Below are 14291 nucleotides of genomic sequence, written 5' to 3'. Positions count from 1 at the left end.
TTCCATTCATTACTCTATTAGCTTTTAGCTATATATATTTTGTTATTTCACTGATTATTCTTAAAGTCACTGTATGAGTTCTACACGGTAAGTTGTAATACTTCCCAAAGCATACAAGAAACAAAAATAGTTTAATTCCATTAATCAAAACACCTTTGATGCCATCAATTTCATATATTTTAAATGTAAGCTTTTATATGCATAAGATATAATACTCAATGCTTTTAAACAGAATGTTCATTTATAGTTTTTTTCCTTTACTGGAAACAACAAACTTTATAGGAAACTGAAAAAAGGAGCAGAGTGAGAATTACTTATGAAAGACAAAAAGCACATATACAATTGTATCTTCAAGAATTTTAACAGGGGGGTGCCTGGGTGGCTCACTCGGTTGACATTGGACTTCAGCTCAGGCCATGATCACACAGTTCATGGGTTCTAGCCCCGCGTCTGGCTCTGTGCTGACAGCTCAGAGCCTGGAGCCTGCTTCCAGTTCTGTGTCTCCTTCTCTCTCTGCCCCTCCCCACTCATGTTCTGTCTCTGTTTCTCTCTCAAAAATAAATAAACATTGGGGCGCCTGGGTGGCGCAGTCGGTTAAGCGTCCGACTTCAGCCAGGTCACGATCTCGAGGTCCGTGAGTTCGATCCCCGCGTCGGGCTCTGGGCTGATGGCTCGGAGCCTGGAGCCTGTTTCCGATTCTGTGTCTCCCTCTCTCTCTGCCCCTCCCCCGTTCATGCTCTGTCTCTCTCTGTCCCAAAAATAAATAAAAAACGTTGAAAAAAAAATTTTTTTTAAATAAATAAATAAATAAACATAAAAAAAATTTTTTAAGAATTTTAATGGAACATGATACCCATCAAATTAAGATATCCACATTCTCTAACAAAAATAAACTAATCTGGGAAAGGGCAGCATGAAAATATTCTGATGCAGTGCTGCCCAAGAGAATTTTCTGTGATGATAATACTAGCCACATGAATACTCACAACATAACTAATGTAATTGAGGAACTGAATTTTTAATATAAACAGTCACATGTGGCTAACAGTTACCAACAGAGCAGCACCATTCTAATGCTTCATGGGTCAAAACCAGTGGTTTCTCTGGAGCCCTTCTCTAATCACTGCTGAAAAGTGTAGAGGGTTGGGAGTGGAGAGAAAGGAAAGCTCTTTACAGATCTGTTTAGCTACTTAAACAAGTTCTGAAACTCCACAGCTCTCCAAAGCTGAGGGTAAGGAAAGGACTCTGGGGGAGACCTGAGTATGCCCTTGAACTCTTGGCTAATGCTGACAGGAGTCAAAGGCTTAGGATTTGGCTCACTCAGATGGGAAGACGCTTGGGCCGTCTGCATAGAAATCATCACTGTGGGACTGGCAGGGAGGTGGGGATGCTCATTTCCAACAGGGTTTCCAGGGCTACAAGAGAATTTAAAGGTGAAGGAAGGAACTGAGGGCCCTTTCTGGCCACCTGCAGGCTGGTTGGGCTCTTTCTTTTGGGGGATTAAGGTCTTGTTCTTGCTCTTGAACACTTTGCTGCGATCCAGCTTGTTCATGAAGGAGTTGGTTTCTTTTGTGAGCTGGTTTGTGTTGTAGGTGATGGGTTTATAAATGTTGAACCATTGCTTGACTTGTGGGATGCCATAGCTGGTGAAGTCATACTGCCACTGTGGCAGGCCCAGATACATGAGGAGCAGGACATAGTAAGCGGTAAAGGTATCTGTGAGAAAATGTGAGTATAGGGGCGCCTGGGTGGCTCAGTCAGTTGGGCATCCACCTCTGGTTCAGGTCATGATCCAGCAGTTCTTGGGTTCAAGCCCCCATTGGGCTACAGCTTGGAGCCTAGAGACTGTTTCAGTTCTGTGTCTCCCTCTCACGCTCTGCCCCTCCCCAACTCTCTCTGTCTCTCTCTCTCTCAAGAATACACATTAAAAAAAAAAAAAAATTAAAAGAAAAAAGAAAATGCCTATATAACTCTCTATCTAGTAGCCAAATTTCAGCATCTTGTGCTATTGCTGGCTTCCGTCTTTTGTAGGCAAGGCAAACCTTCCCTTCCCATTGCAAGGATCCAACTCAATATCACACTGTAAGAATCAAAGTGAGGCTTCTCTGGACATTCTCACTGGCTTCAAGTGCATCAATCCTCCAGGCCTGCCAAGGTTGGTGCATTAGGGAGTGAATGCATGGAAGACTGGTTGAGTCAAGTTGGCTTGGAGGTGCTGTTAGGTGCCCTGCTGCCCACTGGAATGGTGTGCTCGTCCAGCTTCACACTCATGTCATGTGGCAGCCACTGGTCATCAGGAAAAAATTTCTTCACATCCTCAGGTAGCATGCAGTTATTATTTTGTTCCCATGGAGAAACCCATATGATGTTCAGCAGGTGACTTTCCTATGATAGTAGTGTCTGTCACACCTGGGGGTGACTCTAGGCTTCAAGTGATCCCCCACAGCAGCTTCTCCAGGTGTGGCTTCCTGCGGCCTGAGGGCGGCGTCTCCAACACAGCTATGTGTCCCAGCTCCGCACTGTGAGAGCAGCAGCAGAGATGGGCTCATTTATAGTTTTTGATGTTTACATCTTCTAGTGTTCTCATTCCATTTTGCAGTTATGTGCTTCCATCTGGAATCATTTTCCTTCAGAATTCCCAATAATGTTACTTGTAGTGCAAATCTGCTGGCAGCAAATCCTCTCAGCTGTGTTTAACTGTAAACATCTTTACTTATCCTTCGATTCTGAAGGATTTTTTGCTGGATATAGAATATTGGTTTGCAGGGTTTGTTTGTTTTTCTTTAGCACTTTAAAATGTTAATCTGTCATTTTCTGACTTCCATAATTTCTGTGGAAATGTCAATCATCAGCCTTTTTGATGCTCATTTGGAGGTATTATCTCTGTTTTTCTAGGTATATGAAGATTGTCAGTTTGTTTTTAGCATTCAGAAGTTGGACTGTGATGTGCTTAGTTGGTTTTGTTTGTTTTGTTTTATTTTCTATGTGGGGTACACAGAGCTTCTTGAATGTATAGTCATGTCTTTAATTAGTTTGGGGAAATTCCTAGCCAATATTTCTTCCAATATTTCTTTTTATATGCAATATAATACTTCTTATAATACATAAAACCTTTCTTATCTCTTTGTTCAAATGTTACTGTTTTACTAAGGAAGTAGCACATGATCTGGGCTTTGGCACAAACATCATACTTCCTGCTTTCTTGTAATGAGGCTACATAATCAATTTAAAAGTTGAGAAAGTGCTAAATTAACCCAGATTTCTGACATTTTATGCAATAATGTAACATCATAATCCAACAGGCAAAGGGAAAATAAAACAACATCACTGTTTACACAAATTGGAAGAAGGTATCTCTATATTATATAACTAACAAGGAATTCTTACCCAGAATGCGTAAAAAATATGTTAATTATAAAAGACACAAAGTGAAATGGAAAAATGGGAAAAGAGTATAAAGAGGCAATTTATAGAAGAATAGCCAATAAAATGTGAAAAAATAATTTTCAATCCCATTACTAATCAGAAAACAAAAATGAAAACAGTAATGAGGTATAACTTCTCACTTATATGAATGTCAATAAAGACATCACTGATGCACAATGTTGCAAAAAACTTGAAGAAATATAAATTTGTATACATTGCTGGCTACAAGTATTTGGAGAGCAATTTGGCAAAATCTAGTAGGTTGAATGAACTTGTCTTTGACAATTTCACTTTTATGCACATATATGTGTGTAATGAGATATGTATATAAATATTCATTATTGTATATAATAACCAAAATTTGGGAATAAAGTAAATATCCATCAACAGGGAAATGAACACACTGTGCTATATTTATGTAATGGAATACTATAGAGTAGTAAAAATAAATGAAGCAGATCTTCATGAAACAAAATGGATTTAGAGGGTATATCCTCTAAAATGCATGTATGGGGGCGCCTGGGTGGCGCAGTCGGTTAAGCGTCCGACTTCAGCCAGGTCACGATCTCGCGGTCCGTGAGTTCGAGCCCCGCGTCAGGCTCTGGGCTGATGGCTCGGAGCCTGGAGCCTGTTTCCGATTCTGTGTCTCCCTCTCTCTCTGCCCCTCCCCCGTTCATGCTCTGTCTCTCTCTGTCCCAAAAATAAATAAAAAACGTTGAAAAAAAAATTAAAAAAATAAAAATAAAAATAAATAAAATGCATGTATGTAATGTAAAATTGTGTGATGACAATTTTATATTGTATGTAAAAATGCATGACGACAATGGATATATATGGTGTGATACCATATGAGTAATTTTAAAGCACATAGAACAATACTTCATGTTGCTATGAGTTATTATATTTATAATACAAGCATTAAAATATGCAGAGAAATGTGGCACCTTAATGGCTCAGGTGGTTAAGTATCTGACTTTGGCTCTGGTCATGATCTCGTGGTTCATGAGTTTGAGCCCAGCATTGGGCTTTGTGCTGACAGCTCAGAGCCTGGAACCTGCTTCAGATTCTGTGTCTCCCTCTCTTTGCCCCTCCCCCACTCGTGCTCTGTCTCTCAAAAAATAACTAAACATTAAAAAAATTAAAAAGAAATATGCAGAAAATGTATACACTCCAATATCAGGAGAGCAGTTACTTCTCATGAGAGAGGAAAATAGGATGAGGTGCATTTTGAATCTTGAGCTCCATTAAAATAGAAAAAGCTCCTGAAACAAATCTGACATCTTTTCTAAACTGGGTCAATTATACTAGTTTTCTGTAATTTTCTGTACAGTTGAAACCTTTCATGATTAAAATTGTAAAATTTAAGCTCTATTTTTATGTTAAAAATTTTGAGCTGAGTTTAAAGGAAGTATTAACCTTTAATGAAAGAAAATGTATAAAATTTGTAAAGGTTCAACGTTAGTAATAATCCTGGAAATGCCAATTAAAATAATGATGAGATATAATTTTATTATGACAAAGAAGTGAATTTATTTTTCTGTTCGTTTAAAACCCAGTGTGTTGGGCATTTGCATACATTCTTAGATTCTTAGATGGAGATAAACTGATAGAACTTTGTAGTGTAACTTGTCAGCATATACTGAGAGCATTAACATGTTCATACCTCTTGACTAAGTTACTTCCACTTCAAGGGAACAGAAGAGTGGTTGTTAATTACTTAGTGATGAAATTTTGGATTATTATTTTTTTTTTTTTTAAATTTTTTTTTTCAATGTTTTTTATTTATTTTTGGGACAGAGAGAGACAGAGCATGAACGGGGAAGGGGCAGAGAGAGAGGGAGACACACAGAATTGGAAACAGGCTCCAGGCTCCGAGCCATCAGCCCAGAGCCTGACGCGGGGCTCGAACTCACAGACCGCGAGATCGTGACCTGGCTGAAGTCGGACGCTTAACCGACTGTGCCACCCAGGCGCCCCGGATTATTTTTATTCTTATCTTTGTAGATACTTTTAATTTTCTAAATAGTATACAGTGAGTATAATAACATATTTTAAAAATCAAAATATAACCTATTAGTTTTGCATGAAAAACTTGAACACCCTAACAACAAAAATCCTAGGAAAATAACTAAATGCTATCTTAGTGCAACTAGGAAGTTGTATTAGATATAGCGAAGCCACAGGACAAATGATTAAACCTGGTTGAGGTAACTCAAGGAATGCCGCCAATAAGAAGATTCAGCTTACCAAGTGGTTAGTAAAGAGGGAAGGCTATTCATTTCAAAGAAAACAAAAACTTAAACTGAGGCATACAATAGTGTTCCTCAAAGTGTGGCACAAGTGTACCTTCTAATCATCTGGAGTCATTGTCTGTCATGTACATCTTTGCTAACTCAAACCCACTAAATCAAAACCCCCGGTCATTGGGCATAGGAGACTGCTGTATAACTGGCTCCCTGGATGGTTCTCATGTGCAAAATTCGTTAATTACATTACCAAAAAAGCCAAAGCAGTATCACATTCTTTGGAAACTGAACATAATTTAGTGCAACTGAATTGTAGCTTACTGGTGATGTTGGAATGGGGGAGATACATCTGGAGAGGAAGGTCATGGCCCACTTTTAAGAAGCCTTAAATGACACACTAGGGGCTTGGGCAGTTAACATGAAGATTCAACAGCATCTTCATGGCATCAGCCATGGCATCAGTGTGGATGATGGATAGGGAGCAGACAGGCAGGGAGGAAATTTGGGAAAATGTTTTAATTTTCCTGGAATAAGATAAGCAGCATTAGAATAGACTTGAACAGATATACTTGGTTACCAATTGAATACTGAGTGAAGACAAAATAATTTTGGATGGTTCCAATGCCCACATTTGCTTGCCTTCATTCTAGGCTTAAAATACCTAGACGAAGAATCTCTTAAAACTACAAACTCCACTTTTCCACCTTTCCTTATTTTTATCACAAGACCCATATTTTACTGGAGCCACTATTACAGTACAGGAACAGATACTCCAAAGAACATGACGGAGTTACATCATTAGCTAAATGTCTACGAGACTGTTGGCAGAGATAGCATGTATATCTAGAGATGCTGTGATCCAGGCAGTTTTAAAGGCTCCACTGCAGTTTGTATGGTTAAACATGTGACAGTGTGTGTGCATAGAGCAGGAATGAGTGGCGGTCCAGAGTAATTTTTTTTTCAATAAAAGACTATGTTATTTAAAGCCAGCCTGTTCTATTTTGTGTCTTTTTGTACCTAGAACGAGACATTCCTTTTAATCAGGCTGTCTGGTGAAACCACAGCAGTGACTTGTCTTCAGGCTGTGGCGAGAAGGAATTTCACTTAGACTGCAGGATGACCTACAACAGCTTTATATACTTCTTCATTAAAATAAAATGGCAGAGGTTTTGGCGTATTAGAAAATTGTTTTCAAAATTCCTACCCAAGCTGGACAGAAAGCTGCGGCTGTAGCTGAATGTAGGCTGAGCCATCTCCTGAGGGCTTTGGCTGCAGGGGACTTAAAGGCAGCAAATACCAAATCAAGCTTCCCTGCAGCACTTGGAATCCCCAGAATTCCCAAAGGTTCTGTACATAAGATCCTCAGAGTACATAAGACCCTTTTGCTCTGATCATTCTCAAAAACCACCAAGAGTAGTCACAAATACAGGTCTTATTCCACCAAAAACCTTTTAATGACATGCTGCATCCCATATAAAAGCTATAAAAGCATTGGCTCCTCCTCTCACTCCTTTTAAAAAGTTCATTGGTTTGTTGGAAAACGTAAGGTATTTTTCCTGTAGAGTGGCCAACATTATGGATTTGGCTGGTTGACTTCCCCTGGTTTCTTTCAACTTGTTCCTTTATCCCCAATATTGCCTCATGAATGATAGATCTACAGGTTTGATTAACTTCAGGTTCAATTTTTTTTCTTTCTTCAAGATTTCTTCATGGGGAGGAGGTGTGTGCTGCTTCATCATATCAAGAAGCAAAGAATGTCTGTTGCCACTGAAATTATCCGTGGATTCAGAGACATAAGCCTAATTCCTCTATCAACCTTTTGAGCCACAGCTTCGGCATCCACAGATGATCATTACCCAGATGCATACTTTCATTAGAGGTATCTTCTAACATCTTCATGCATGTATAAGGTGAGATTCTTCTATGAATAACTTTTATACACTATTTAGTTTCCCGGTGGTATAAATTTAAGGATAAATAAAAAAGGATAAATACTTTATTCTTTCTGTTAACTTATCAGTTTTCAAAGTAATGGGAGAGTGCCCTAGCAGTCTCCAAATGTGACCAAGGAGGCGTGCACGTGTGTGTAATTATTAATTCATTTTTATATATTTATATATATTGTGGTCATTATTTGTTTTGATGTTCATATTGCCTTATTTTAGATCATTGAAAGGCCCTTGTTGTTACCCTCCTGTTTTTATGATATGATTCATTAGTCTTCTTTTTAAATGGTTTTTAATGTTTCTTTTATTTTTGGGAGAGAGAGAGACAGAGTGTGAGGGAGGGAGGAATAGAGAGAGAGGGATTCACAGAATCCAATGCAGGCTCTAGTCTCTGAGCTGTCAGCACAGAGCCCCATGTGGGGCTCAAACCCACACACTGTGAGATCATGACCTGAGCCAAAGTTGGATGCTTAACCAACTGAGCCACCGAGGTGCCCCTGATTCATTAGTCTTTGATAGCTTCCTCACTGTCTGGAATAAGATGGCCTAAATTCATCTTACATATTTCCAGTTCTAGACCTGGAGTTGGTGATTTCTCCTCAGAACCCTGGTAGGTGTACTTACTGCCACTGGATTATCATTGCTTCAAGGACTTTTAAATGGAAAACACTTTTATTTTTTTAAAAGAGAAAATATACTTTCAATTCATACTAATATTTGTAATTCCAATTTAAAAGTTAAAGGCTTTTTCTTAATTTCTTAATTTCATACTTCTGTCTTTTTCTCTTAACACTGAAAATCTTGACTTCTAAAGAAATATATTTTCTATATATGATAGGTTCAAAATAACAGTACCAATATTGCTAATGACTACTAATCTGCATTTTCAGATTTCTTCGGAATTTATATGACCCTTAGATTATAGCCTTTAAAAGACATATAGTCAAAATACTGGCTTTGAAAGTCACCGGAAACAATTACATATTCTTTGTATAGTTATGCCACCATCTGATATTCATTTGGGTTCAATTGTTTTAGTTTATTTCTAATTGCAGAAGGAATGCTTTCTATTCTTTTTAATTTTGGTTTTAAATTATGCAGTGTTTGCGTGGTATAAGATCAAAACTATATAATATCTCCATACCTGTCCCATCCTCTGTTTCCTCCTTCCTGGTATAGGCAACTATTTTTAATATCCTTATGTCCTCTGTGATGTGTATATTTTATTCATATTGTTCTAGACCCTGTTTTTTAAATGTATTCTGAGGATAACATGATACCCATATATAGATATTTTGCTCATTTTTCATCCATAATTTCTTCAACCAATCCCCTATTGATGATTATCTGGTTTGTTTCCAGTTTTCAGTTGTTCCGAATAATACATCAATGAATGTCCTCAGGCTTATACCATTTTGTACTTTTCTCACAATACCTTTGGGATAGATTTGTTTGTTTTGATTTTATTTGAGTGAGAGAGAGAGAGAGAGGCAGAGGGAGAGAGAGAAAGAAAGAAGAGAGAGAGAGAGAGAGAGAGAGAGAGAGAGAGAGAATCTTAAGCAGGCCCCATGCTCAGCGCAGAGCCTGATAAGGGGTTTGATCCCATGACCCTGGGATCATGACCTGAGCTGAAATCAAGAGTGGGATGATCAACTGTGACCCCTGGGTCACCCAGGTGCCCCTGGGCTAGAATTTTAAAAGAGGAATTGTTCAAGCAAAGGGCAAATGCATTTATAATTTTTCTATATTAGGGGAATACTTTTAAACATATTAATCTTGCCATGAAAATGTAGGAATTAAAAAAAAGTCATTACAGAAAAAAGAAAAAACTGTTTAACTGGAATGATCATATTTATCAAGAATATTTCATTAGTGGAACTTAAATTATTAAATTCATGCATGCTCTCTGGTTTAATATAAATAAACACCTTGAACAGTTAAAAATTTTTAACAATTTTAGTGGTCTCCAGTTTATTATATCTTAGGAAGTAAGGTAACGATAGAATATTAAAAGCCATCTATTCTATATGTATAAACATATATATACATGTGAATGGGGATGATGGATGGAAACACAGTTAAAGAGAGAATTTTATACCCAGAAGAAAACATTTCTGATTTTAATAAATTTGCAAACTTTTTATTCGGTCAAAAAAGTTATTTTATTATCTTTTAAATGACACAATAGAAATAGAGGTTAATCATGTCTACCTAACAGCACTTGTAATATTTTTCTCAAGTGTTGATAAATCCACAAGTTTGTTTCCTTGGACTTAAAATATAATTCAACTTTTAAATGCAAAATGAAATGTATTTGCTGGTCCTTTTTATGATAATATGTATTAAGACAACATGATTATACTGTCTTATGCTTTTCAATTGCTATCACCTTCTGATTTCAGGAAGAACAACCCCAAGAACTGGGTGAGTCATATTTGCTTTTATATCTTACGCACAGTAAGAATTCAACCTCATATAGGTGAACGGTAAATTAAAAATAATTGATTCACATTTGAATAGCAGCTGGTTATGTATAAAAATATACAAAAAAGTAACCTGTAGCAATAAAAACTGGCGAGTAAATCATTAATGATTCATTTACCCATGTTATCATATTATTATTCAGATATAACCGTAAAGGCAGTAGCATTCACAAAATGAAATATAGAAAAAAAAGTTAAAATTGCCTCTTCCAAATCTTCAGCCGTCTGTTAGCAAAGAAAAGTTTTGGCATCTTCTTATTCTTTTCCTTCTTCAAAGCTAAAGTCAACAAAGTAAAAATAAATATCATATATCTCCAGCCCATACACTCACTTTAAATCAACAGTGCCGACATGCTTACCAGCTCACCTCAACTGTTTTTAATGATTATAAAGTCAGTTTTACTCACTACCCATTCAAGTTAGTAACTTTCTACCTTTATTTTTAAAAATTTTTTTTTAATGTTTATTTATTTTTGAGACAGAGAGAGACAGAGCATGAATGGGGGAGGGGCAGAGAGAGAGGGAGACACAGAATCGGAAGCAGGCTTCAGGCTCCGAGCCATCAGCCCAGAGCCTGACGCGGGGCTCGAACTCACAGACCGCGAGATCGTGACCTGAGCTGAAGTCGGACGCTTAACCGACTGCGCCACCCAGGCGCCCCTAACTTTCTACCTTTAAAATGCAAGGATACAACTACTGTCTATTGTAGCTAGACAGCATTAGCATTTGACAAAACTGACCAGTACTAAAATGCTATTTATGTAGAAGTAGTCTTGAAATGTCAATATGCTATTAGGAAAATGGATACATAAAAATATAAATTTGCTTATAAATTATTTATAAAATTTGTTTAAAAATGGAATGAAGAAAAAAATCACTACCTTTTACACAAACATGTTTGCAGTCCTTCATGTTAATAAAGTTATTCTCATTCCCTCCACAGCCAGTATAGGTGAAGGCCTCACAAGCTTTGTGTCTTGGATTAAAATAATAGCGAGTCACGTTAGCCGAGCATAGTCCTTCATCTTTTGGACTATAGCAAAATGATGGACCTTTATAAAAAGAGAAAATAAAATTAGAAATGCAGTAATACCAGAATTAATAAGCTGTGATTACTGAAGTAACTGAAGAAAATCTAATCCCATAGAAGCTTCATTCTGAATCCAAAATATCATACTAAACCATTTAAAAAGTGTGTCTCAATTTTCAAGAAAGCTTACATGCTATACTTTGCTAAATCTAAAATTTTCATAAACTGGAGAGAATTTCTTCCGAAGCTATGTCGTTGTATCAATTGAACGTGTAAAAAAATTGAACCCAAAGAACAGATATGGTCTGTAGAAATGGGCTATGTTTCAAGGGCTGATATATGTCATGCTTTAGTAAAGTTTCTTGTGTTGGTAGGTTTATTTTAAATATTTTTAGCAGCTCTCCTTCCACTAGTAATCAAGAATGCATGTATCTATTTCCCAAGTAGCCACTGGAACATTTACATTTACACAAAAAATTTAAGGAAATACCAGCGACGACCATCTGTCCATTAACTCAAGATTTTACATTTTGAACACAGCAAATAGCTATAGAGCTCCCTCAAATCTCTGCCAAAGCAAGTTTTCCTTGTTTGTTAAGTTTGTATATATTTGTGTATGTCTGCTATGCTGAGGGAAAATGCCTATATTGTCTCTCTCTACAAAAATGCTGCCCTAGTAACACATCATTTTTAGGGAGTGAGGGGGTGAGGATGTAGGTAAGAACAAAGAAGGGGAGCAAAGAAGGATAGAGATCTCTTTGTCCTGCAATTTGCAGTTACTAAAGGATACAGAAATCTAGCCAAAAACTTTAGATAGAAATTTTCGAGTTTCACCATCTTAAGTCTGTATATATTCCACTGTCTCCTATAATAAGTGATTCCAAACCTGAGGTCATGACATTCAGAATACTGTAATTTTTTTTTCAACATTTTATTTTTTTATTTTTGGGACAGAGAGAGACAGAGCATGAACGGGGGAGGGGCAGAGAGAGAGGGAGACACAGAATCGGAAACAGGCTCCAGGCTCCGAGCCATCAGCCCAGAGCCTGACGCGGGGCTCGAACTCACGGACCGCGAGATCGTGACCTGGCTGAAGTCGGACGCTTAACCGACTGCGCCACCCAGGCGCCCCCAGAATACTGTAATTTTTATGTGTAAATTAAGTAGTAAGAAATAGTTCTAAAGAAACAATCCAGAAGAGGAAGCAAAAACTAAAATCATGCATGGCTTTGTGACTTTCCAGCCCTGAGAACTTGGCAAGTCATGAACTTCTGGTAGCCTGTCCTCTCATATGTAAAAATGGGAATAATTCTACTTCCTCACAGGGCAATTGTGTGAAGATCGATATCATACTATATGTGAAATCACCAGAACACAAGCCATGTGAATTCCACATCAAATTGTTGATTTTTTACTCCTAAAGTCTTAATAAAGAAACGAAATAGAAACACCATAAAAGTAGTATTTACTTTTTTTTGGTGCACAGAAGCCCATACAGGTAGCCTCATCTGGGAACCTGTTCTCATTGCTGTGACACCCGCCAGATAGGAATTTTTCACATGTCATGGAACTGAGATTGAAGAAATACTCTTCTCTGGGCTCTCCACACTGCCCCTCACTGACTTCCAACCTGCAAATTTTGGGAACTTCTAGGAAAAGGAGGGCATAAAACAGTGTTAGTCAAAAATTATCTTAGTATTACATCAAAACTTTACTATATTTTCAGAAACAACTGGGGAGAAAACAGCATCACATTTAGTACTGGGATAGTAAATCCCCAAGAGACTTTTCATTAATCCAGTTATTTTAGATTTTTTTTTTTTTTTTTTTTTTTTTTTTTTTTTGTAACAGTGGCTCCAGACCCGAGTCAGCCAAATGTAGTGGAAATTCTCTGTTCTCACAGGGTGTTCTGATTTTTCTACACATGAAGTTAATTAAACTTATTCACACGGATGGGTATTTTTGGCTTACTTCCCTGAATCGCAAAGTCCCATGTTCTGTTACTGGCCTTAACAGATACAATAAATATAATTAAAGTAAAATAGAAAACATTATCATGAATCTCCACTATATCCCTGTACTAAGCCAAAACATGTTTGGGCATCCAGGGACAAAAGGAAAATTTATAGTTAGCTAAATCATACTTTAATAATAAAGTCCAGTGAAAGTATTTCAAATTGATGGATGATCTACATGAGGAAACAGTGTCTTCAAGGAGGCATAAATTTAAATTACCACCAGCCCTTCCCTGCAAGGAGCGCGCAAGAGTTCTGAGTTTGCGTGCGAAAACTTACTCTCTATCCTCCAGCAAGCTTCATCGCAGGCCTCCCAAGTTTCGAAATTGTTGTCGTTGCCCTCGCAGCCTCCGTACATGAACTTGCGGCAGCTCTGTGTGTACCTGTCGTAGTAGTAACTGGGGATCCGGGCCCGGCAGGGCCCTTCGTCCGGGGGCAGGAGGCAGATCTCCGCATTGTTTCCTACAGGAGGGTCAAAAGGAGAGCCTGAGAGAGGGAAGGAGGTCAGCCACGTCTCCTGTCTCCCGGGAAGGTAGAGGCTTCCCGGGGGGAGTTCTGTTCCGAGCAGCGGGGGGTGGGGGGGGGGGGTTTGCAGGAGAGAAAGTACAAACTTCGGCGGGAGTGCCTCTTCCCACGGCTCTAGACTCCCGTGCGGCAGGGGCTCGGGGAAATCCGGGTGGAGAGGGTGGGTGCTGGGGGCCCCACTGCCGCAGCGCCCTCACTGCCTACCTCAGCGGAAGCCCGGCGCAAAGAGGGGGGTCCCAGACCAGCCCATACCTGGTGCCTCCTGAACACCATCTCCCAGCACGGTTCCCATCAGGAGCAATGGCAGAAGTAACAGCCCGAGAGGTCCAGTAGGCTCCATGGTGTCCGGTTCAATTGGCCCTCGGGGCGAGGCGTTCCTTGAAAGTCCCGTTGGAAAAGGGTGCACAGAGTCCAGCCTCTAGGCCGCCTGGGTGCCGACGTGCTGGGTGCTTGCTTTATGTAGTAGGGTGAGCCTCCTCCGACCCCGGACGGGGCGGAGCGTGCCTATGCGGAGCCTGGAAGGGAGGCTGATTCATGCCCTACTGGGCTGTGTGACCCGCCACAGCAGGGCGCTGGAAAGTGTGCGGGGGAGAGGAATTCCCCACCAGGTTGAACCTGCC

General features: G+C 39.0%; 1 protein-coding gene and 1 pseudogene across 1 annotated transcript; both read right to left on the bottom strand.

The window, feature by feature from the left end:
* Positions 1-1186: 1186 nt before the first annotated feature.
* On the bottom strand, positions 1187-6404 carry LOC131508558 (tubulin polyglutamylase complex subunit 2-like; annotated as a pseudogene).
* A 3155-nt stretch (positions 6405-9559) lies between these two features.
* On the bottom strand, positions 9560-14291 carry TFPI2 (tissue factor pathway inhibitor 2). The gene is made up of 5 exons (XM_058725080.1): positions 13924-14291; positions 13426-13608; positions 12601-12780; positions 10983-11153; positions 9560-10378 (listed from the first exon to the last, which is right to left on the bottom strand). The coding sequence occupies exons 1-5, from the start codon at positions 14009-14011 to the stop codon at positions 10296-10298; spliced, it is 705 nt and encodes a 234-aa protein (XP_058581063.1). The 5' UTR covers positions 14012-14291; the 3' UTR covers positions 9560-10295.

The sequence above is a fragment of the Neofelis nebulosa genome, chromosome 4, assembly GCF_028018385.1.
Source record: "Neofelis nebulosa isolate mNeoNeb1 chromosome 4, mNeoNeb1.pri, whole genome shotgun sequence".
NCBI classification, from domain to species: Eukaryota; Metazoa; Chordata; class Mammalia; order Carnivora; family Felidae; genus Neofelis; species Neofelis nebulosa.
The sequence above is the reverse complement of the archived record's forward strand: the minus strand, read 5'-3'. Positions and strand labels throughout refer to the sequence as shown.